The 21,757-nt window shown below is 62.8% G+C and overlaps 1 protein-coding gene across 7 annotated transcripts in view; it reads left to right on the top strand.

The window, feature by feature from the left end:
- Positions 1-21,757, top strand: part of ATP2B4 (ATPase plasma membrane Ca2+ transporting 4) — a 45,093-nt gene that overhangs the window by 12,055 nt on the left and 11,281 nt on the right. For 6 of the 7 annotated variants that reach the window (XM_083812636.1, XM_083812631.1, XM_083812635.1 and 3 more), the window contains exons 2-19: positions 6,268-6,728; positions 10,265-10,462; positions 11,144-11,401; positions 12,034-12,159; positions 12,601-12,726; positions 14,161-14,196; positions 15,775-15,936; positions 16,031-16,245; positions 16,343-16,585; positions 16,707-16,948; positions 17,272-17,506; positions 18,539-18,718; positions 18,852-18,939; positions 19,082-19,188; positions 20,151-20,342; positions 20,437-20,650; positions 20,902-21,113; positions 21,456-21,563. In XM_083812636.1, coding sequence (XP_083668762.1) covers positions 6,533-6,728; positions 10,265-10,462; positions 11,144-11,401; positions 12,034-12,159; positions 12,601-12,726; positions 14,161-14,196; positions 15,775-15,936; positions 16,031-16,245; positions 16,343-16,585; positions 16,707-16,948; positions 17,272-17,506; positions 18,539-18,718; positions 18,852-18,939; positions 19,082-19,188; positions 20,151-20,342; positions 20,437-20,650; positions 20,902-21,113; positions 21,456-21,563 — 3,138 coding nt within the window. In that variant the 5' untranslated portion in view covers positions 6,268-6,532. The remainder of the gene's footprint in view (positions 1-6,267; positions 6,729-10,264; positions 10,463-11,143; positions 11,402-12,033; positions 12,160-12,600; positions 12,727-14,160; positions 14,197-15,774; positions 15,937-16,030; positions 16,246-16,342; positions 16,586-16,706; positions 16,949-17,271; positions 17,507-18,538; positions 18,719-18,851; positions 18,940-19,081; positions 19,189-20,150; positions 20,343-20,436; positions 20,651-20,901; positions 21,114-21,455; positions 21,564-21,757) is intronic. The other variant, XM_083812634.1, reaches the window with a different exon arrangement.

Raw genomic sequence — 21,757 nt, 5'->3', positions numbered from 1 at the left:
CCAGCATCCGTCCCTCTCTCAGATGCCCCCGGGGCTGCAGCACCCTCCGAAGGCGCCCGACCCTGGGGGGGCTCCAGGTATTTGTGTGCAGCAGAGGCTGGGGCTCGCTTTGGGCCTCCTCCTGCATTCCTCCCCCTGCCCGACGGCTGCGCTACCTTGTAAAGCACAAAAGAATAATGAGAGGAGCCCGTGTGATTTAGTGCAGGCGCCGGGAGAGAAATACCAAGGCCTTAGATGGAAACATTCCCCTTGACAGCTCGCCTGGAGACTCCCTCCGATTTTTTTTTCTTTTTTTTTTCTTTCCACCCCCCTGAAATTCCTCTGCCCGCGGTGGCGCGGGGAAGCCCGGGGGCGCGGGCAGATTCCTGAGCCCCCAGCGCAGAGGCTCCTGCTCCCGCCACGCGCCGGTGGCTTCGGCACATGGATCCCCCGTGTGGGAACCCCGGGGCCGGCTCCGGGGCTGGGATTTTGGATTTCGGGGTGCTGTGCTTGGGGGGGAGCTGCGTCCGAGCTTGTCCCGCGGTGCCGCAGCGCGTCCGGTGCTCTCCTGCCTCTTCGCCGCTTCTTTTGCAAGAGGCGATTGCTGCCTTGGGCGTGCAACAAACCAGTTCTCCTACCTGAGTGAACAGGAGGTGAAATAGGAGCAAATGTGAGCGGCAGCTTTAATTAGTGGGCTGCTGGCAGCTGCTCGTGCCCCCTGCGGGGGGATGCACCAAGCGGCTGCGCTCCTGGAGCAGGTTGCATCTCGCTGCCCCTCGCCTGCGCCCTTCTCCTTCCCCTTGGTGTTTCCTCATGGCTCAGCCACCATCCCGTCCCTCCAGCTCACTGCTTTTCGGTCCCTGCAGCCCTGTGGGAGGCGGAGGAGGAGGATGCGTGATGGTGCGAGGCTGCTGGGGTGCGATGCTGCTGCTGCATCCACCGGGGTCACGGCCGCGTGGTTTGTGCCCCCGTGGCAGCTGTGCGGGGCGGGCGCTGCGCCCTTTCTGTCGCCCCCCCCCAAAATCTGTGTGGTTTTGTGGGTGTCTTGGTGGGGATGGGGTTGGGGTCAGCTCTGCCTGGGCTGGGCTGGGAGCCAGAGGGGATCTGGGCTTCGTGGAAGCGGGGAGCAGCTGGTGGCTTGCTGCCTGTGGGGACGAGCGTGTGAGCCCCCCGGGGGTGGCAGCTCTTGGGGACGTGAGCCCTGGCCCATCCAAGTCCCCTACCCGGACACTTGGCATCGGCCCGGTGCACGGGTGGTGGCTGCGTGGGAGCCTGCTCCACGTGGGAATTGGGGAATTTGATGTGCTCGGGTCCCCCCCTTCCTACAAGATGAAGGCTGGGAGCTTTCTCCCCCTCGGTGCAAAGGGCACAAGGGGTCTCCCCAAATCGCCAGGGTCTCCCCAAATCACCCGGGTCTCCCCTGCCTTTTGGCTCTTGCGTTTCCCCAGCTGCCGGGGACATCCCCCTGCGCGCACCCCGGGGTGCCTGCAGCCTCCCACGCATCAGGCAGCTGCAGGTTGGGTGGCACCGGGGGGGGGGGTTTCCTGCTGGTGGGTGCCCCGCAGCCATCAAATGCCACCGTCCCCTCCCCTGGGGCTCCGTCAGCCCGCGGCGAAGGAAGCGGATGCTGCGGTGGGAGGTGGCAGCAGGGAGGGGACATCCCGTGAGGGTGCCCCGTGGCAGGGGGGGGGATGTTGGGGCACCCCCAGATCAGGGGAAGGAGCAAGGAGGGCCCGATCCTGGCGTGATTGGGGAGCAGGAGCGCTCGGAGGGGGTCCTGTTCCTTCGTTGCACGGGTGCTGGTGCAGAGATGGAGCCGCCCAGGCGATGGGTGAGCGCGAGCCTGGTGGGGTCTGTCTGGGGGTGTTTTGGGGGTGTCCCTGCTCCCTTACCCGCTCCTCTCACCCCACCGCACGGTGCGCGGCCGCTTTCCGTGGCATCAGGGCGGAGGGCTGAGGTTCCCACGCCATGACCTTCGCTGCCTGCTGACAGCCCTGACCCTGCCTCTCGTCCTCCTGGGCCGAATCGCTCGGTCCCGAGGGTGGGAATCCTCCGGAGGACGCACCGGGGGCTGTGCTGACCCCCTCGGGATCCGTGCGCCGTGCCCCCGGAGCGTGCCGTTTGCAGCCACAAACCAGCTCAGCGATTTCCGAGCACCTCTCCCCCGAGGAGTCGTAGTGCACCGGGGGGAGTTAACGTGCTCGGAGCCACCTTGGTTTCCTCGTGGGTGTCCGGTGCCGGAGGGGTTAAGCGCGGCGCTGGGTGAGGGGAAGGCTCCCCATGGGTGTTGCTGGGAACGAGGAGCGGAGCCGAGCGTGCCGCTGCCATCTGCACATTGCGATTTGGTGAGTGTGCGGGGAGGGGCCGCGCGCCCCTGCCCCGGGGCTCCCCGGCCCCCCAATTCCTTCTGGGGGGCGGGGAACGGGGACGGTGCGGGGTGGGCGGCGGTGGGCGGCTGCGGTGCTGCTCCAAGCATGTTGGGGGGGGGGGGCAGAGAAATGCCCAGGGGGCTGCTGCTCACCCTGGGCACGGCGCTTTGGCCAGGGGGGCCCTGAGGTGGGAGTCGGGCAGAGCGCCGGGGGGGGGGTGGTTGTGCCCTCCCCGAGCCCCCCCCGGGCTGGCCAAGAGCAGCTCCTGCCCTGGGCTTTTGGATCTGTTGGAAGCAGGCAGGGTGCGTCGCGCGGAGCTGCCCGCTGAGTGTCCCCGTTGCGTGTCCCCGTGTGCGGGGCTCCCAGCGCACCCCCCAAGCTCTTGCTCCATCCCCACCACGAGGGGCTGCAGCCCAGCAGAGCCCCCCCCCCCCCACTGATTTATCTCCTCTCCAGCAGCTCCTCGGCTCAATGGGGTCCGTGCATGGTGGGAGCAGAGCTGGGGAGAGCAGTTCAGTCTCTCCCTGGATGCTTTTTTTTAATTTTTTTTTATACATATATATTTTTCTCCCCATTTGGCAACACAAGCAGCATCCCTGGCACAGCTTTCCGTGGGCTTTGCCATGGCAACCTCCAGCAGCCAAAAGCTGCGGAGGAGATGGCCCTGTGGCACGGCTCGGGGCTGGGGCAGCGGGGCAGGTGCTTGGGGGGGGGCAGGAACTCCATCAAAGGGGCCGAGGTTTGCTCGGGGGGGCCTCATCCTGCCCGGCCGAGCTGGGGTTTGTGGCTCTGCTCACCCCCGCGTAGGTGGGGAGGCAAATGGGTTTGGTTTTCCTCCCGATGGGGTTGAGATGTTTGGGGCTTTCTGGAGCAAAACGCAGAGGAGATTTTCCCCATCCTTTGTGGGTTTAATTAAAAAAAAAAAAAAAAAAAGCCAGCAGCTGAGCTTGGTTGGGTTGGCTACCAGGTGCACGGCGCTGGGCTCGCTGTCTGCCCGCTCCAAAACGGGGAGGATTCGCCTCAATCTGCAGCACGGGGACACGGCGAGCGCTGATGGTGGAGTCCCAGGAGAGCAGGGGACCCGCGGCGGCATCCCGTGGCGTGGCAGCCCCGGGGCTCGTGCTGGGGAATTTGGGTTCCCGAGCGGATTTGCAGGCGCGTCCCCGTGTGCCTGCTGCTCTCCGTCGGCCCTGCAACAGCTGCCCGAGCAGGCGTCGCAGCGAGCCCTCTCGGGGCTTGCTTTGGAGGTGTCACGCAGGACGTGCCCGGCTGATTTTCACTCCAGCTTGGTTTTTTCTCCCTGGGGAGGGAAGCCGTGAGCCCCCGGCAGGCGAGCAGCGTCACCGCGGATCGTGCCGTGGATGCGCTTTGTGATTTTTTTGGGGGCTGGGAGCACCGCCCGGGCTGCTCGCAGCGCTGGTGCCTGCAGGATGGGGTCCAAACCCTACATCCTTGTCCCTCTCTGAGCAGCCTGCTTCCTCTCCCCCCGCGTTTAGGGGCAGGCGGGCTCCTTCCCTCGCACCGGTGGCCACCACGGCGCGGGACGGTCACGCCGGCGCGCACCCAGGGCCGTGCTGGCCCCGGCGCAGGCGTGTGGCCGCTCTCCCCGGCCGGGCCGGAGGTGTAACGCAGCCGTTTATTATTCTGGGCAGGTTCGTCTGCAGCACTGCATCGGCTTCACGGCTCCCTGGCAGCCGCTGCCTCCTCCCCGCCTGCTCCCTCCGCTCCGTGCCCCGTTGTCCCCGTCCGGAGCGCCTCCTTCCCGCTGCCACCACCGAGGTCCTTGTCTGTGTGGGGACACCGGGAGGTGACACGGCAGCGCTGGCCGCTCCTTCGGGCTCCCTGGCTGCGTCCTCCCACCTCCACCCTGTGTTTTCTTGCCGTGGGACGTGTCTGCGGGGTGCCCAGCGTCCCGTAACCTCTGCCTCCCTCGCTGTCCCCACTTCGGAGAGCCCGTCTCCCTCTGCAGCGCCTGGAGGCTCGGGAAACTAATTACTGAGCTACGGCCAGCCTGCTGAATGCTGCGGGAGTCGTTAGGCACTCATTAGTGTTAGGTCTTTGAGAAGCTTCAGCGCAGCTCTCCACTTGCCTGGGACTGATCCTTCCCGGGACGGATCCTGCCCAGCCCAGCCAGGGGGGTGCAGGAGCCTGTCCTGTGCCGGCAGGACGGGGCAGAAATGGGCCAGGAACGGGTCTGGGACGTGGGACCGTGCTCCGTCCCCAAGCTCTGGGGCCAGGGGGTGCTCAAAGAGCCGCCCCCTGCCAGGTCCCTGCTTTCTCCTTGACCACCGGAGCGAGTCCCGGGGCTGGTGCTGCAGCGGGCAGGAGCTCGCCGCCACCCCGGGCAGGTAGCGATGGGTGCCCCGTGGCTCCTTCGGGGGTAATTACGGGCTAGGCCGTCAGAGTATTAATTAGCCGCCTTTCTCGTAGCCTCTCAGCTCCCTTCAGAAGACGTTAGTGATTGTGAAAGTGGGGGAAAATTAGTGCGCCGAGGTGGGGGGGCATTATCTTTTTTTTTCTGTTGATCAGCGGGAGTCTGCTTAATTGCATCAGCCGTCTCCTGCCTCCCACCGCTGGGCGCTTTCACGCCGTTAAATGACGGAGGAGCTCGGCTCCCCGAGGAGCTGCGCGGGGCGACGGGGCTGGGCATGGCCAAGGATGCCGCTGCTCCAGCTCGCTCCCTGCTTTATGGGGTCGGGGGGCAGAGCCAAGGCTCTGTATGGGAACGGCAGCATCCCCATCCCGTTTCCACCTCCTGCTGGTGCATGGGACCCTCCCGTGGCGGGCCCCTTGGTGCCTGTTGCCTCCTGATAACTCCGTGGCCACCCGGGCGTTACCGGTGGAGAGGGACCGGTGTGGGGGGCCAGGCCGTGGGGCAGGGAGGGGGCTGCTTTTTTTTTGGGATCCTGCTGTTTCAGGGGTTGCTGAACTGGTACCGTTGGGGCTGGAACTGGGGGTGTCTGGTGTGGAACCGCCCAGGCTGGTGGGTTTGCAAAGGGTGGTGGTCGGTGCTGGAGGCCGAGCCGGGGAGCGGAGCCAGAGGGGGCCTTTGGCAGAGGGAGCCCTCGATCCCCTGGTCCTTGCCGTGCTCCAGCTCTCTCCGTGTCCCCGGTGGCCACCAGCACCGTTCCTCCTGCTCCTGGTGCTGCTGTGGGATCCCTCAGCCCTGGGGAAGGGGGATGCTCACATCGCTGCCTGGTCTCATAGATTTTGGGGGTTCTCCCACCCTTGCAGTGGGGCTGGCAGCGGCTGGGGGGCTTTAAGGGATCTGGCTCCTTGCAGGCTGCGGGGCGAGAGCTCGAGCAGGGCACAGAGGGAGAGCCGAGAAGGTGCCATTAACGCGAAACCCTCTTTATTTCGGAGAAACCTGCGGGTTTTAGCGGTTTCCTGACAGATCTCTCGGCGCTCAAAAGCCTGCTGGGTGCTGCGAGCCCCTTTCTGTCGGCTGCCCTGGGATGCTTTTGCTTACCTGTTGCCAGCGCCGTTACCAGGCGCTGCCTCCCCAGGACCGCGGGGCGGAAACAGCTGTTTTCCACTGCCGAGCTGTATTTTTAAACCCAGCTCAATGGGAGCATTTTCGGGGCCGGCCAGCTGTGGGCTGAGCGGAGAACCACCTGGCCGCCCTTCCTGCCCGGCGGGCTGGGCCGAGCTCAGCTTTCACCGGGGTTTTTTTTTTCCTCCAAAAAAGCCAAACCTTGGGGTTTTGGGGCAGAGCTGCTTTTTTTTTTTTTTGCTTTTTTCTTTAGCAGAGCCGGGTGAGCCCGCGGTGCTGCCGTGCGCCTCCGAACCGTGCCGCCTCCTCTTCCTACCCGTACCCATCCCGCAGGGGCTGCGTGCGTCCGGCCGTGGGCCCCCCGGACGACCCCCTCCTCCTCTTCCCATCCTTTTTTATTTATTTATTTATTTTATTTTTTCACAGCTCCAGTTGCTGTGGTATCCAGGGAGCCCTCCTCCTGCCGCGGGAGATGCACGCCGGGCGTTGCTAAGGTTGCCTCCGCGGTAACATGCGCATCCTGTTTACACCTGCATCCGGAGGAGAAGGGCTCGGCTAGAGGCACCGCTGCACCCGGGCAGCCCCCAGGGACCCCCGCGGGGCCGCCCCCAGCTCCCTCCCCAAAAAGCCGCAGCCTCGTGGCCGGCCCCTGCGTCCCGGCGCCCCGCGGCGCCGCTGCCGCCGGGTCGAGATGACGAACAACGTGGCCGACCACCACCCCGGGAACTCGGTCGCCGAAGGCAACCATGAGGGGGACTTTGGGTGCTCCGTGGCGGAGCTCAGGAACCTCATGGAGCTGAGGAGCGCCGAGGCGGTCGCCCGGCTGAACGACTCCTACGGCGGCGTGCACAACGTCTGCAAGAGGCTGAAGACGTCGCCTGTCGAAGGTAAGCGGCCGGCCGGCGAGGTGGGATGGGTTGGGGAGCTCGTGGCTGGAGCTGTCAGGCTCAGGGCCGAGCTCAAAGCGCGGTTCCGTCGCGCCGGGCATCTTCTGTGGGTCTTGGGGACGTGGTTCCATGCCTCCTGGTGAAAACAGGATGGCTGGTGGCGTGTGAGGGGTACGGGGCTCGTCTCCCAGCCCTGCTGCTGCCCCGAGCGTGGTGCTGGCCTTTCTTCTGTTTCATAATTTGCAGCGCTGCATGGGATGCGGGTGAAGGGGGTTGTAAAGGTTGGAGAGCGCTCAGCGGCACGGGGACCTTGTGTGTGGTGGGGGCATCTCGGCCAAAGGACAGGCAGCACGTCCCCAAGGCGCTGATGGGGACGGGGAGGTGCCCGTAGCCCCGTAATTTTAGGGCTTCTTCAGTGTGAGCTGGAAGCCTGGGTTTGGGTCCACCTGAGCATCGTAGGTTTGAGCGGTGGTGGCCGGTTTGGTGCTCCCCTGGGGGCGCTGGCTGCTATTTGGGGAGTTTGGGTGGAAGGACGTCACTTCTCCTCCCCGTCTGCCGGGGTGGCGTTTGTGGGGCCCCCTATATGGAAGCAGGGCCGGGTGCTGAGGCTCCCAGCCTGGGGTGTCTTTGGGTGCACCCCCTCCATGGTGTTCAAGGGGTTCTCCCCCCGTACCCCTTTTTTTCCAGCACCACAGTGGGCGTGTGGGATGGGGATGTGGGATGGGGACGTGGCCACGCCACGGCCCCGCAGCCTGGCAGGCTGTTGTCGCTGGGGCTGGGAGCTGGGGTTAGCGTGTTTCCCAGCTGTGAGCGGGACCGGGAAGGGGAGACAATCCCGGGATGTCATTAGAGAAGGGGGGGGAGTCCCGGTGGAAATACCAAGTCCTGACCGCAAAACAATGCGCTTGGCCGTGCCAAAAGGTGAGCGCGCTTTTGGGGGCGGGAGGGGAGCGGGGCAGGGAGGGAAGCAAACCCAAAAGGCCCTGGTCTGGGAGCTCAAGTAGTGAAGGGACGCCGCGTGATCCCGATTCAGTCCCTGCTTCCAGGCCTGAGCCCCTGCTCCGCACACGGCTGTTGCTTTGGAGGTGACCCCTGTGGCTTGTCCCAAACCCCGTCTTATTGAGCCCAGAGAGCAGAAGGAGGTTATTTCCTATGAGCTGGGATATTATTAGGAAAAGTGAAAGCCCAAAGCACTGCTCGGCTCCTGCCGTGCTGCATTTGCCTCCCCGTGCTCCATGGGGAGCCTGATGCGGGTGTGATGGTGCCCAGCGAGGGAAGCCCCAGAAGAAGGGAGCTGCAAGCCCAGCGCTGCGCCCTGCCCCGATAATGGCCGGGTGGGATGCCCTGGCCAGGTTTTAGGGCAGGATGTGCAACGTAGGGGCTTCATCCTCATAGGGGGGAATCTCCCCGTGCGCAGGACGTGCAGCCTGGGGGCTTCCACCTCATAGGGTGGGATCTCCCCGTGCACCACTGGTTTTGGCAGGGGTCTTTCCAACACGGGGGTCTCCTCTTTGCCTTTTGCCCAACGAAGTCTTGGTGGACCCCAGCCCCTTGGGGGTCCTGCAGAAGGGGTGACCCCTTTCTCCCCGTGCCCACCGCACACCCGTGGGGGCCCAGCCCGTCCCCGACCCCGCTGCTGGGCATCCTGGGGTGGGAAGGGGAGCGGGGCGGCAGCGCGCAGCGGGGCTGAGTCACCGCTCAGAGCGGCTCCCGCCGGTGTCCCCTGGGCGACGAGTTGTGTCGGCGAGTACCGCCCTGACTCACCGCGCTCCTCGTGGCAGCTCCGGGGCCGCTGCCTCCTTCCCGGCCTCCGCCCGCGGGGCTGCAGCGAGGAGCCTGGCGTGGGGGGCCTCTTCCTGGGGAGGCTGGCTCTGCTGTGCCGAAAAGCAGCTTTGCTTCTGCTCTGCCGAGGTCTCCCGTGCACCCTGCTGTCCTGCTGGGGGGGGGGGGGGGAGTAACCAAAGATCTAGGTCCTAAAAAGGAGGAAAATGGGTGAATGGTGGTGGGATCGTAGGAGAAGCCTCCGCAGAGAGGTGGAGGCCAGGTGGGGAGGTTCACCCTGGGGTCCCTGTTAGCCTGGAGAAGTACAGAGCTGCGGTGCCTCCCCCGCAGCGACTACACAGGCACTTTGCCCTCCTGCTGTAATTTGTGGCCTCCACCCCAAATTTCTCACCTGCTGCCCCCCTACGGGGTCCCATCCAAACCCTGCTGTGGCCCCAGCGAGGAGCGGTCAGCTGCTGGCCACGCTGCGTGCCTGTTGCTCTTTGCAACCCTTCCTGCCCATACAGATAAATTAAAATCCACCCCAACCTCATTACCCCATGAGACCGGGAGTAATTAGAGGGTGGGGGATAGACCCTGGAGGCGCTCCCAGGTGGGTTTGGAGGAGCCACGTGTGTGCCCTCGGCGGCATCCCATGCATGCCGAGCCTCCCAGCTGTGACGCCGGCGTGAGTCAGGCGCGGCGGTTAGCGACGTTCAGCGATGCTTAGCGAGATTTTCCATCCCCGCCGCCGCATGGGCTGGGCTCGGGGAGGCCACGGGGGCCGGGAGATCCCGGGATTAGGGCTGGGTGGGGATGCACGGGCTGCTCCGCCAGCGCGTCCCATCCCCGCAGCCGTGGGAATCGTCACGGTGGGGGGAAACGGGGCGCATCCTGCCGCTGCCTCCAGCTGGGCTGCGATGGGGAAGTGGCCCTGGGGTGGGGCGCGGCGCCGCCAGGCTGCTCCGGGCACCCATGGGTGCCCCAGGGCCGGGCGTTACAGCCCCTGCCCGGTGCATTTCGGGAGCTGGCAGCAGCCCCGGCTGCTCTTAAGGTGGAAAATGCAGGGGCTCGGCACGGGGCTGCATTAAGGTGGTGCTGGGCTGGGGGGGCTGCACTTGCCTTGTCCCCCCCCCGCACAGCTCTTTGGTGCACGGGGAGGCAGCGGGGCCGAGTGCTCTCCCCATTGCTGTGTTGCTGGAAGGCTGCTGTGCTCCACCACCCCCTGCAACCCACAGGAACGGGTTCAGCCCCCCCAAAACCCAATTCCCCCCCCATTTTTTTTTCCTGCTCTCCCCTCTCTGGTGTAGCCAGGCTGAGCAGCAGCAGCACAGATCCAAGCTGTCCTATTCCTTTCCTAGCTCCCACCACCCATCCCAAAGCAGGAGCAGCCCCCGGCTCGTGCCGTCCCCCATTCGCCGTGGGGCTCGGTGTCTGCCGGGGTCGGAGACGCTCCTGCGGCGCTCCCTGCTGCTTCCCCTTCCCCGAGCTGGCAGGAGAGAGGCATCAGGTGGCTCTGACAGCTCCGAGCGCCGCTGGCGGTGCCAGATTTACGGTTAATTTGCTGCAGCGTGTAAACAAGCCGGCCAGCGCCAACTGGCATTAACTGCGGCACCGGGGAGCGGCGGCTCCGTGCCCACCCTGGGTGCCCCTCGCCAGGCTGGTGGCAGGAGCAAAACCCAGGCTCCGCTCCTCTCTGCAGCACCAGAGCCATTCGGTGAGGACATGGAGGCAGCGCTGTCACTCGGTCTCATTTCTCGCCGTCCCCTCCCCAGGTCTGTCCGGGAACCCGACCGACCTGGAGAAGAGGAGGCAGGTGTTCGGCCAGAACTTCATTCCCCCCAAGAAGGCCAAGACGTTCCTGCAGTTAGTGTGGGAGGCGCTGCAGGACGTCACGCTGATCATCTTGGAAATAGCAGCCATAATCTCCCTGGGCCTGTCCTTCTACCACCCGCCGGGCGGTGACAATGAACGTGAGTCCCGGGGTCCCCGCTGGGCTTTGGGATGAGAGCTCCCCCGTGGGCCCCCCCATCCCGGTGGTGCCTCGGAGCCGTGCTGCTCCTGCTGTCCCCTTCAATGGTGGCTTCTCCCCATCCTCGGGGCCCTTGGGTGTCATCCCACACGTGTCAGGGGACGTGCAGTGGTGGATGTCTGGGCAGAGCTGTCACCGTGGCGCTGCTCCTTGCTGTTCCCCAAGGGATGCTCAGGGGGCAAGGGGTCTGTATGGTCTGGTGGCTTCCCAAATCCCACGTGGCTTCCTTTTTGGTTTGGGACAAGGTGTCCTTTGGTAACTCCCCCAAACCTGGCAGCGCTCTTCCCAGCCATGATGCCCCATGTGAGCGATCCTAGGATCATTAGGGTTGGAAAAGCCCTCTAAGATCATCTGCTCCAACCACCCCTACCACCACCGTCACCCACTGACCCATGTCCCAAGCACCACGTCCAACCTCTCCTTGAGCACCCCCAGGGACGGTGACTCCCCCACCTCCCTGGGCAACCCGTCCCAAGGCCTGACCGCTCTTTCTGAGGAGAAACGTCTCCTCATTCCCAACCTGAACCTCAGGGAGCACCCCGGCTCTGCTCTGTGTGTGTTTCTCGGGAGACACCGAGCATCCCGTTGTACAAATGGGGCTTTTTTTCCCCCCGACCCGCAGTGTGCGGGCAGTCGTCGGGCGGTGTGGAGGACGAGGGCGAGTCGCAGGCCGGCTGGATCGAAGGGGCGGCCATCTTGTTCTCGGTCATCATCGTGGTGCTGGTGACCGCCTTCAACGACTGGAGCAAAGAGAAGCAATTCCGGGGCCTCCAGAGCCGCATCGAGCAGGAGCAGAAGTTCACGGTCATCCGCAAGGGGCAGGTGATTCAGATCCCCGTGGCCGAGATCGTGGTGGGAGACATCGCGCAGATCAAATACGGTGAGTTTGGGGTGCGGGCGGCCCGGTTGTTCCTCTCAGAGGCCGGGGCGATGGGGCTCCGCTCACCAGCCTGCAGCAGGGGCTTATTTCAGCAACCTGCTGGTCCCAAACGACTCACAACCATGTCCTTGTTGGTGAGCATCTCCCCAGCGAGGTGTCTTCGGGAAGACCTAAATGTTGTAGCCCTCAGGCTGGATGAGGTCCTGCTCCTGGCTTACCGAGGGCTACGCTCGTTCCCTGCAGCTCCCATCAGGAATGAGTTTGGTTTTTTTTCCTGTATGGTGTTTGTTTTCATGTAGAGCTCTTTCCTACCTCTGCAGGTGGATGTTTGTGTAACAGTTTGGATATATTGAGGCTTTGGGAAGGCGTGGTGTTGATTCAGTAAAAGCAAATATGAGGAAGCACCATACAAATGAAAGGCCTCACAACTAATGCTTTGTGTGTGAAGATTTTACAGCCATTAGATACCGCTCTTGAATACCCTCCCTTTGCTTCTCCTACCTCTAAGCTTGCTCTGAGGCTGAATTTTGAGTCCTTTTGCTAACACCCGAATCCTCCTGGGACACAGCAGGACAGGTTGAGCTGTGGCACGCTGGGCTGGGACCGACCCCCTGTCCTTGCTCCTCTCCTAGGTGACCTCTTGCCATCAGACGGGATCCTGATCCAAGGGAATGACCTGAAAATAGATGAGAGCTCGCTGACTGGGGAGTCCGACCAGGTCAAGAAGTCTCTCGACAAAGACCCCATGCTGCTGTCAGGTGAGGCTTCTGGGCAGAAAACCCAACTCATGTTGGCCCCAGAGCAAAAAGCCTGAGGTTTCGGCGTGGTCTGAAGTCCCAAACCTGTCGGCATCACATTGTGAATTGCTGAATTGATCGGGACGGGATCCTGACCATCTCTTTGGCAACCTTTGGCGGCTGGGTTGTGGCTCCCAGAGGAGCTCCTGTACCATGAGAGACGTGGGAACGGCAGCGGCACCTTTCCGGCGTCCCCATTTGGGCAGACCCCGTGTCCCAAGTGCCCCCGTGCTTGCTGTTGAGGCTGGCAGCCCCGGGGGAGATGTCCCAGGGAGGAAACCCTGGCTGGTGTGGGGGCTTTGTGCTGCCATGGGGAGGGGGCTGCTGCCTGGTCCCGGTGTTTTGGGGGCGATGGGAGCTCCGTGCTGGTGTCCTGCCTCACCGCGCCTCCCTGTGTGCCAGGTACCCACGTGATGGAGGGCTCCGGGCGGATGGTGGTGACCGCCGTGGGGATCAACTCCCAGACGGGGATCATCTTCACTCTCTTGGGGGCAGGAGAAGGAGATGAGGAGAAGAAGGTGAAGAAAGGTAAGGAGATTACCGAACCCTCTTCTTCCCTCCTGTTGCCTTTCTCCTTTCCCTGGGGAGCATCTGCCAGTGCACAACAAACCAGCGATGGGATGCGGTTGGGCTTTAGCGTGTGTGACCGAGGCAGTATGGCAAGCTGTTGTGGCAGCGTGGGACGTGCTGCGAGGGGAAAGCCCCTGGTGCACCCAGACCTTGGCTCTCTGGCTCTTTTCGGTCACGGCTCCAGCTCTCCTCCTGCCAGCTGCAGCCTGCAGTTGGAGGGTTGTGGGGTCACGGGGAAAGGGGCTGCCAGCGCTGCCCCGCAGTGGCACGGTGCTCATTGCCCACCCCATGGTGGGAAGGTGAGTGTTTGCAGGGTGTCAGCAGCCCGTCCAGAGCCTTGGAAACTCGGCTGAAGATCTCTGAGCTCCCTGGGCAGGGGATGGAAGCACCAGGGGATGGAAGAAGAGGGCGAGGAGGGGTTTGCGCCCTGCTGGGTGGAGGAGAGGAGAGCAGCTGGGTGGGCTGAGCTGTTCCCGATCATGCTGGGACTCGAACGCTTTCTGGCTCTCACGTCCCGCTGCTCCGTACCAGCCCTCCTCAGCCACAAAGGCTTCAAAGCCAGCGTTGGTGTGAGTCGGGCTGGAGAAGCTGGGGTTCAGCCCAGCTCGGAGGTGGGAGCGTGGGGAGCGGCTGCTGGCGGAGCTGAGCAGCAGCTTGCCTGGGACCCGGGCACGGTGCGTGGGGTTTTCCTTGTCCCCAAGCACTCAGGCACTCAGCCCTGCAGCAAACCAAGCTCCATGCCCCATGCTGGGGCCTTGCAGCCCTTGATCTGGGAGCAAAATTGAGGAAGGGAGAGCTTCGCTGTGGTGCTGGGGGGGGGAGGAGAAACCAGGTGTGGTGTATAAACCCCTTTAGCACACGCTGCTTGTATAGATTACAGAAGGCCCGTGCTTCTGGTGTTGTGGAGGCACACTGGGGACCCCGATATGGGGACCATGCCCACCACAGATTTAGTGCTGCCCATTTCGGGGGCAGGCAAGTCTGTGTGTCCCCGTTGCATCTGGTTGGCAGCAGGGGGGCTGGAGCACTCAGCACGTGCTGGGCACTGATGGAGCTCTGCTTGTGGCTTCTGCCCGAAGGCTTGGGGCAACCCAGCACCCTGTGGGGTGCTGGTGCGGGTTATAGGGGGTGCTTTACATATGGGGATGGGGTGCTGGGGGAGCCGGGGAGCTCCAGACCCTCCCTGTGCTGGGGTGCAGGATGGCCTCCAGCGAGGCGAGCTGGCTGGGGTCCCACACTTGGCACCCAAAGGCGATGGCAGTGGTGCTGAGCCCTGTGCACGGATACTGCCGGAGCAGCGTGCGGCCCCTCGAAGCGGGGCTGGCCCGTCCCGTCCCCCCGCCAGCCACGGCTCCGTGTGCTCAGCCCTGCACCCTTTCTCTCTTTGAACAGGTAAAAAAACCGGAGCCCCTGAAAATCGCAACAAAGGTAACCAGCCTCTCCATCCTTTGAACCAGCACCACACTAACTACCGAGCATTCCTCCTTCCTTCCTTCCTTCCTTCCTTCTTCTCATGAGTCTGTGCTCTTTGCTGCTCCGGCGGGACTCTCGCCTCGTTGTCCTGGGAGAGGGTGCAACGGTCCTGCGGCTCCGGCACGGCCTCGCGGCGCTGGGCGCAGCGGGGACGATGCTGGCTGGCATCCCCGTGGCCACCTCGCTCTGCTTGGGGCTAAGTCTTCGTGCAGGGAGGACGGGGCTCTTCCTGACAGCCCGGACCGTTGGCACAGCACCCGTGTCCGCGCTGATGTGACCTGGTGGCCCTGAACCTTCGTGCCCCCCAGGAGCTGCCATGCTGCGGGCTTTGTGGTTGGGCACAGCTGGGGGAGAGACATGGGCGCATCGCGTCCTCCTGGGATAAGCCACCCCTGGGACCCAGCCCGCGGGATGGTTGCACCCTCTCCTCCCATGGCCTCGACTCCGTGAGCATCTCTCGCCAGTGTTTCTCACCCTGTTCTTTGCAGGCTGTGGAGGAAGCCCATTTCTGCACCTCTCTCTCCACCTCTTTCTCTCTTTCTCTCTCTCCTCTCAGCAGTTTGAGTTGCCCTCCTTCCCGTCAGACTGTGTCCGGGTGCTTGTTCTGTCCGTGTCGGGGGCTGGTGTGAGGAGGTGGCAGATGCGGGGCAGCTCGGGGCTGTCTCTAACCATCGAGGGGACAGGTCCTGGGACACCCGGGGGGCCCCCGCTGCGCCCCCAGCCCCAGCAGCCTCGCAGGGGGATCGCATCCTCTTCTTTTCCCATCCCGCTCCACAACTCCCAGCCGACCTGGGTCTCCAGACCCTCAGCTGGATGAGGGCAGGGAGTTGGGCCGAGCTGTAACAGCTTTCTTGAGTCCTAAAACCGTGGTCCTAAAAACGTGACGGATGGCTCAGGGCTGGGGTACGGGAGCTGGCTCACCCCTCTTCAAACTCCATCTGACCGCCTAACCGTCCCCCTCCATCTCACCCCTCCAGCTCCCCTGTGAAAGGATTCCTGCTGAGCCCCCAAAGGGCATTAAAAGGCGTTAAGGCACTGAAGAGGGGCGCAGAGCAGAGGGAAGCCCCCTCCCAAGCTTGTCCCTGCTGGGACGAGGTCTGCCAGTGCACTGGAGCAGCTATGGAGCCAGCCCAACGTGCTCTCCGTGTGCTGCAGGGCGCGAAGCAGTCCGTGGAAGGGTTGGAGACCTCCTGCCCATGGCTTGGCCAGTGGGTTTTCTCCATCACCACCACGAGAAATGGTCCTGCGTGGCCCCTGGCCACCATCAGCTCCAAGGACCCTTCATCCGTGGGGCTGGGGCAAGGGGTAGATGGCAAAGACTGAGCGACAGGGAGGCGACAGGGCCCTGGGCCACGAGGTTTCCATGTGCTTGGATGTGTGTGTCGTAGGGAATGGTGTGTGTCGTAGGGAATGGTTTTGTGCTCTGGGTTTTCTCTCTCTCTCCCACCACCATCTTTCTCAGTGGTGTCCTGCAGGTCTTCCCGGTCTCTCTCCTACTCACACGTGGTGTCTTATTTTGCCCTGGGGCTGTAGCTAAAACTCAGGATGGTGTGGCCTTAGAGATCCAACCCCTGAAGAGCCAGGAAGGGGTGGAAAATGAGGAGAAGGAGAAGAAGAAGGTGAAGGTGCCCAAGAAGGAGAAGTCTGTGCTGCAAGGGAAGCTGACGCGCCTAGCGGTCCAGATCGGGAAGGCAGGTGAGCGGCTCTCCCTGGAAATGTCGGGGTGAGAAGGGGCTCTCCCTGCATCCCCTGCGTCCCCTCACCTCCTGTTCTGCCCCTTTTCCCCCAGGGCTGATCATGTCGGCCATCACGGTCATCATCTTGGTGCTGTACTTCGTCATCGACACCTTCGGGGTGCAGGGCCGGCCCTGGCTGGCGGAGTGCACCCCCATTTACATCCAGTACTTCGTCAAGTTCTTCATCATCGGCGTCACCGTGTTGGTGGTGGCCGTGCCTGAGGGGCTTCCGCTGGCCGTCACCATCTCCCTGGCCTACTCCGTGAAGGTGAGACCGGTGGGGGCACTGAGGGGGATGTAGAGGGCTTTATGGGGGAAATTTGGGCTTCTGGCTCTAACCTTGCTGGGTGCACTGCCTGCTGCAGAAAATGATGAAGGACAACAACCTGGTGAGACATCTCGATGCGTGCGAGACCATGGGGAACGCCACCGCCATCTGCTCGGACAAGACAGGCACGCTCACCATGAACCGCATGACCGTGGTGCAGGCCTACGTGGGGGACACCCACTACCGCCAGATCCCCGACCCCGAAGCCATCCTGCCCAAGATCCTGGACCTCATCGTCAACGGTGTCGCCATCAACTCTGCCTACACATCCAAGATCTTGGTGAGCAGGCTCTTGGAGAGCTGAAGCCTCATGTTCCCACCACCGTTGGCCAACCCTACAGCTCCCATCCTGCCATACCCAGGTTTGACATTGCTTTTCCTTTCCCTTTTTTCCCCTCCAGCCACCAGAGAAGGAAGGGGGGCTACCCCGGCAAGTGGGGAACAAGACGGAGTGCGCCCTGCTGGGTTTCGTGCTGGACCTGAAGCAGGACTACCAGGCGGTGCGCAACGAGGTGCCGGAGGAGAAGCTCTACAAGGTCTACACCTTCAACTCGGTGCGCAAGTCCATGAGCACGGTGCTGAAGAACGGCAACGGCGGCTTCCGCATGTACAGCAAGGGAGCCTCCGAGATCATCCTCCGCAAGTAACCGTCCCCTCCTTGCTCTCCGGGTCCTTTCCCCATCCCGCCAGCCTCGGGGGCTTCGGGCTCTCAATGTGCTGTGGAGGTGTTGGGAGGGGGGCTGAGGGTGAAGGGGGTGCCCAGCCCTTGTGGAGCGGGGAGGAAGGAAGGGGCTGAGCATCAGGAGGTGCTCCGGGCGAAATGTTGGCTCTTGGTAGCCCCCTGAGTCGGGGGATGCGCCCATTTTACAGGCAGGAAAACTGAGTGTCGGGGAGTGGATCGCTGAGCAGGCAGCGTGCCTCTGCTGCTTCCAGTCTCCCTCACCCTCTCGTCCTGGTCCCGCGTAGGTGCACCAAGATCCTGGACAAGAACGGTGACCCCCGGGTGTTCAAGACAAAGGACCGGGATGAAATGGTGAAGAAGGTGATCGAGCCCATGGCGTGCCACGGGCTGCGGACCATCTGCCTGGCCTTCCGTGACTTCCCCGCTGACGCCGAGCCTGACTGGGACAGCGAGAACGAGATCCTGTCTGACCTGACCTGCATCGCTGTGGTCGGCATAGAGGACCCTGTGCGGCCAGAGGTACCAAAGCCCCCGCGCTGTCCTTCACCCAGCCCCGTTCCTGGGCCAGGAGCCCTTTTCCATGTCCTTCAGGGTCATGAGTCCCATAGGGAAGCATGAGCATCTCCTGCACATCCATCCCCGAATTGCCCCAGGATGCTGCGTGCTGGCATATCCCTCCCATACCCAGACAGAAGGACCCAGTGGCAGCCTGCTTCCCCCCAAACCCCGCTCCTTTACGGGTGCAGAGGTCTGTGCACAAGCCCAACTCCTTCCATGTGCAGTCCTAAGGTGCACGGAGATGCCAGGCAGGAGTGACGAGGGTGTTGGAGAGGGCAGGACTGATCTAGCTAATTTTCTTCCCTCCTCCTTGCAGCTCGCTGCCCCCATCCACCACGGGGGTGCCGGGCAGGCAGCTGCCTAATGCAATAAACCCTCCGCTACCTGCCTCTTGATTACATTTCGGAGCTTGCCCCCGCGCTCCTGCCTTGCTTGCATCTTTCCTTATTAGATGTTCAAGTATCTGGGCCTGGGAATTGCATTACAGATGCCCTGTCTGCACCGGCTCTGGAGGCTGTGATTCGATTTGTTAATTCCTCGCTAATATCCTCTTCCCCCACCGCTCCGTAATTGATAAACCCATTAGGGCAGCAACGTGCTGCTGGAGCAGTGTGGAGTTGGGGGGGGGGGGTGGGAATGCCCCTGTTTTGATGGATTGCCTTGGCACCCATCTCCGCAGCGTGATGGGGAGGGGGCAATGAGGTTACCCTCCCCGGGAAGCTGCTCTGAGGGATGCTCTGGTCCCTGGGAACTTCTCCGTACCCCCAGGGATAAATTGCTCAGCTGGTTTTTGGGGGGGGCAGCTTTAGGTTCAGCAGCTGGTCCCCAGGCTGAGCACCCAGCTGAGCATCAGGTGGATGTTAAATGGCTCGTGGCTGCACCGAGACCCTGCCCAGATCCATTCGGGGAGGGGGGGAGACATTTGGGGAGGGTGGCAGAGGAGCCGCGTGGCCCTGCCCTGCCCGCCCACCCGCTGCCTGTGCGCGTCCCCAGGTGCCCGATGCCATCCTGAAGTGCCAGCGCGCGGGCATCACCGTCCGCATGGTGACGGGGGACAACATCAACACCGCCCGCGCCATCGCCACCAAGTGCGGCATCCTGCTGCCGGGGGAGGACTTCTTGTGCCTGGAGGGGAAGGAGTTCAACCGGCTCATCCGCAACGAGAAGGGCGAGGTGGGGCCCTCGGGGGTCCTCTCGGGGGAATCGGGGCGCCTCGAGGCGAGGGGTTTTGGGGTTTGTGCTCTCTGGTGGGGCAGAAAAGGGGTCTGGGGGTCCCTGCCCTGCTCACATCCGCCGTGTCCTGCAGGTGGAACAGGAGCAGCTGGACAAGATCTGGCCCAAGCTGCGCGTGCTGGCCCGCTCCTCCCCGACGGATAAGCACACGCTTGTCAAAGGTGGGTGTGTGGCAGCCCCTTGTGGCTGCCTCCCCTCCCCAAAGCCTCTCGGTCTGCTCTGCCCGGGTGCTTCTGCAGCATAACCTGTGCTGGAGCCTGCCCTCGGAGCTGACTTTCTCCGCGCTGCTTGTCCCCGATGCAGGAATCATCGACAGCACCGTTGGTGACCAGAGGCAGGTGGTGGCCGTCACCGGGGATGGGACCAACGATGGCCCAGCGCTGAAGAAAGCTGACGTTGGGTTTGCCATGGTAGGGTTGGCAGTGGGATCACCAAGGGGTGCTCCCTCCTTCGGGGGTGGCTTTGTTTTCTGGGGAGAGAAACTGCGATGACCCACTTGGTTGTTCTGAACGCTTGAATTGTCTGTGGAGCGGCGAAGCTCTTCCAAATCTTCCTTGGTGGCTTAGAAAGGAAGAAGAAACCTTCTTTGGAGGTTTGATCGAATTCTCAGGAACTTTCTAGGACTGTTAGGAAACAATTGCTGGAAAACAATCCTCCAGTAGCCTGGCTTCTCTGCCCCAGCCGTGGGGACGGTGTCAAGCTGAAGGTGACAAAGCACTCGTGGAGCACCAGGGTCCTGCCCCCAGTGGCCCAGGGTGCTGAGCTGGGAGGTCCAGCAGTGCCCTGGAGCTTGCTGTGACTCCGTGCAGCTTCCCTCTGAAGCTCCTGCCCTGCACAAGCTGTGAGGTTCCCATCTCAAGCACGTTTTGCAAACCTCAAGAAAGCTTCTGGGGGAAATTGCCAGGGAACGGGCTCCTTGCAGGGCACTGCTGGGTGTGTGCAGTGCCGAGCGAGCGCCTCCCCATACCGGCAGTGAGAAATGCAGCGAGCCCAGCTCCTACGGAGCAAATCTCACCGTGCTGAGACACTGCAGTGACTTTTGGGGGGCTGTGGGGCCGCTGCTTTGCTGCAGCGTGGCCCATCAGGAGCACTGACAGCTCTGGCTGGCACGCTGAGCTGACCCATAGCCCCAGTTTGGAGCTCAGCCGTGCCTGTCCTGGAAGACTGTGCTGCTCGGGAGCCTCCGCGCTTGGTTTGCTGCATGGAGCAAGGACTGGAAGCAAAGGGCAGGGCTGGCATCAGCTCCTGGCTGCGGCGGGGTCTTCTCTTGGGGCTGTTTTTGGGGAAGAAGCAGCGTCGTGGAGCCAGGCAGACGGAGAGCGCGGAGCTCGCCCTGTGCCTCATCCCTGCCGCTTCCTCCCCGGCCCTCAAGGGCATCGCAGGCACCGACGTGGCGAAGGAGGCTTCGGACATCATCCTGACGGACGACAACTTCACCAGCATCGTCAAGGCGGTGATGTGGGGCCGCAACGTCTATGACAGCATCTCCAAGTTCCTGCAGTTCCAGCTGACCGTCAACGTCGTGGCCGTCATCGTGGCTTTCACGGGCGCCTGCATCACGCAGGTACGGGGCTGCCGGGCTGGGCACGAGGAGCGAAATGGCCCGAAATTGGGGCAGGTTTGGTGGTGTGACGCATTTCTCCCTCCTCTCCCTGCAGGACTCCCCCCTGAAGGCCGTGCAGATGCTGTGGGTGAACCTGATCATGGACACCTTTGCCTCCTTAGCCCTGGCCACCGAGCCCCCCTCCGAGTCCTTGCTGCTCCGCAAGCCCTACGGCCGCAACAAGCCGCTCATCTCCCGCACCATGATGAAGAACATCCTGGGGCACGCCGTCTACCAGCTCACTATCATTTTCACGCTGCTTTTTGTGGGTGAGCTTCGAGACCCCAAGAAACTGGGGTGGGGATAAAAGGGGCAGATGGCCACCGGACCCTCAGCGGTGTTGGGGACCCCACGTTGGCCAACACAGAGCTGATGGGATGGGAAGCAGAGGGGTGATGATAAAGGATTAATGCTGAGAACTGGGATCCTAATACCACTGAGACAGAGCAGAGGTAAGGAAGAGGATCTCATCTTCTCTTTTCCTCGCCCATCCCCACCCCAAAACCCTTTGCCTGCTTAGGGGAGAAGCTGTTTGACATCGACAGTGGCCGCAACGCCCCGCTCCACTCCCCGCCCACCGAGCACTACACCATCGTCTTCAACACCTTCGTCATGATGCAGCTCTTCAACGAGATCAACGCGCGCAAGATCCACGGGGAGAGGAACGTCTTCGAGGCCATCTATCGCAACCCCATCTTCTGTACGGTGGTGCTGGGGACTTTTGCAGCCCAGGTGAGGCCGTGGGGTAGGATTTAAGGAAAGGGAAGGGTGGTGGGGCTGGGAGGACCCATGGGTGCTGCTGTCCCACCCCCACAGCCCCGTTCTTTCCCCTTATTCTTCTCCAGCAGCTTCTCGGTGACGCAACCTGGCATCTAGGGTCCAGAGTGTGTCGGGAGGTGCCAGGGCTGGCAGCACGCCTCTGGTGTCTTTGCTAGCGTAGATACAAGGTCCTTTCCCCAGTCGTCATCCCAGGAAAGGGGATATGTGGGGTTCTGGGGGACCTTTTCTTCCCGTGGCTGAGTGTTGCAGCCCTCTGAGCTCCCGACGTGTGACTTGTTCTCTCCTGTGCCGTAGATCATCATTGTGGAGTTCGGTGGGAAGCCCTTCAGCTGCTCTGGGCTCACCCTGAGCCAGTGGTTCTGGTGTATTTTTATCGGAGTGGGAGAGCTCCTCTGGGGCCAGGTAAGAGCCAGCCTGTGTAAAAAAACCACTCTATTCCTCCGTGCCTGGACGGGATCCCAGCCCAGCCTGCTGGGCTTTCCCTCTGCCTTTCCTTTCCCTCTGCCTCAGCGCCCTGCTTCCCCCCAGCATTTATTCAGTGCTGGGGCAGGAGATGATGCTCCATCCTAAAACCACACCAGCAGAGAGGATGAGGA

The sequence above is a fragment of the Anser anser genome (genome assembly GCF_964211835.1).
Source record: "Anser anser genome assembly, chromosome: 27".
In the NCBI taxonomy this organism is placed as follows: Eukaryota; Metazoa; Chordata; class Aves; order Anseriformes; family Anatidae; genus Anser; species Anser anser.
Note: the sequence above shows the minus strand (reverse complement) of the source record. Positions and strands in the feature narration are given on the sequence as shown.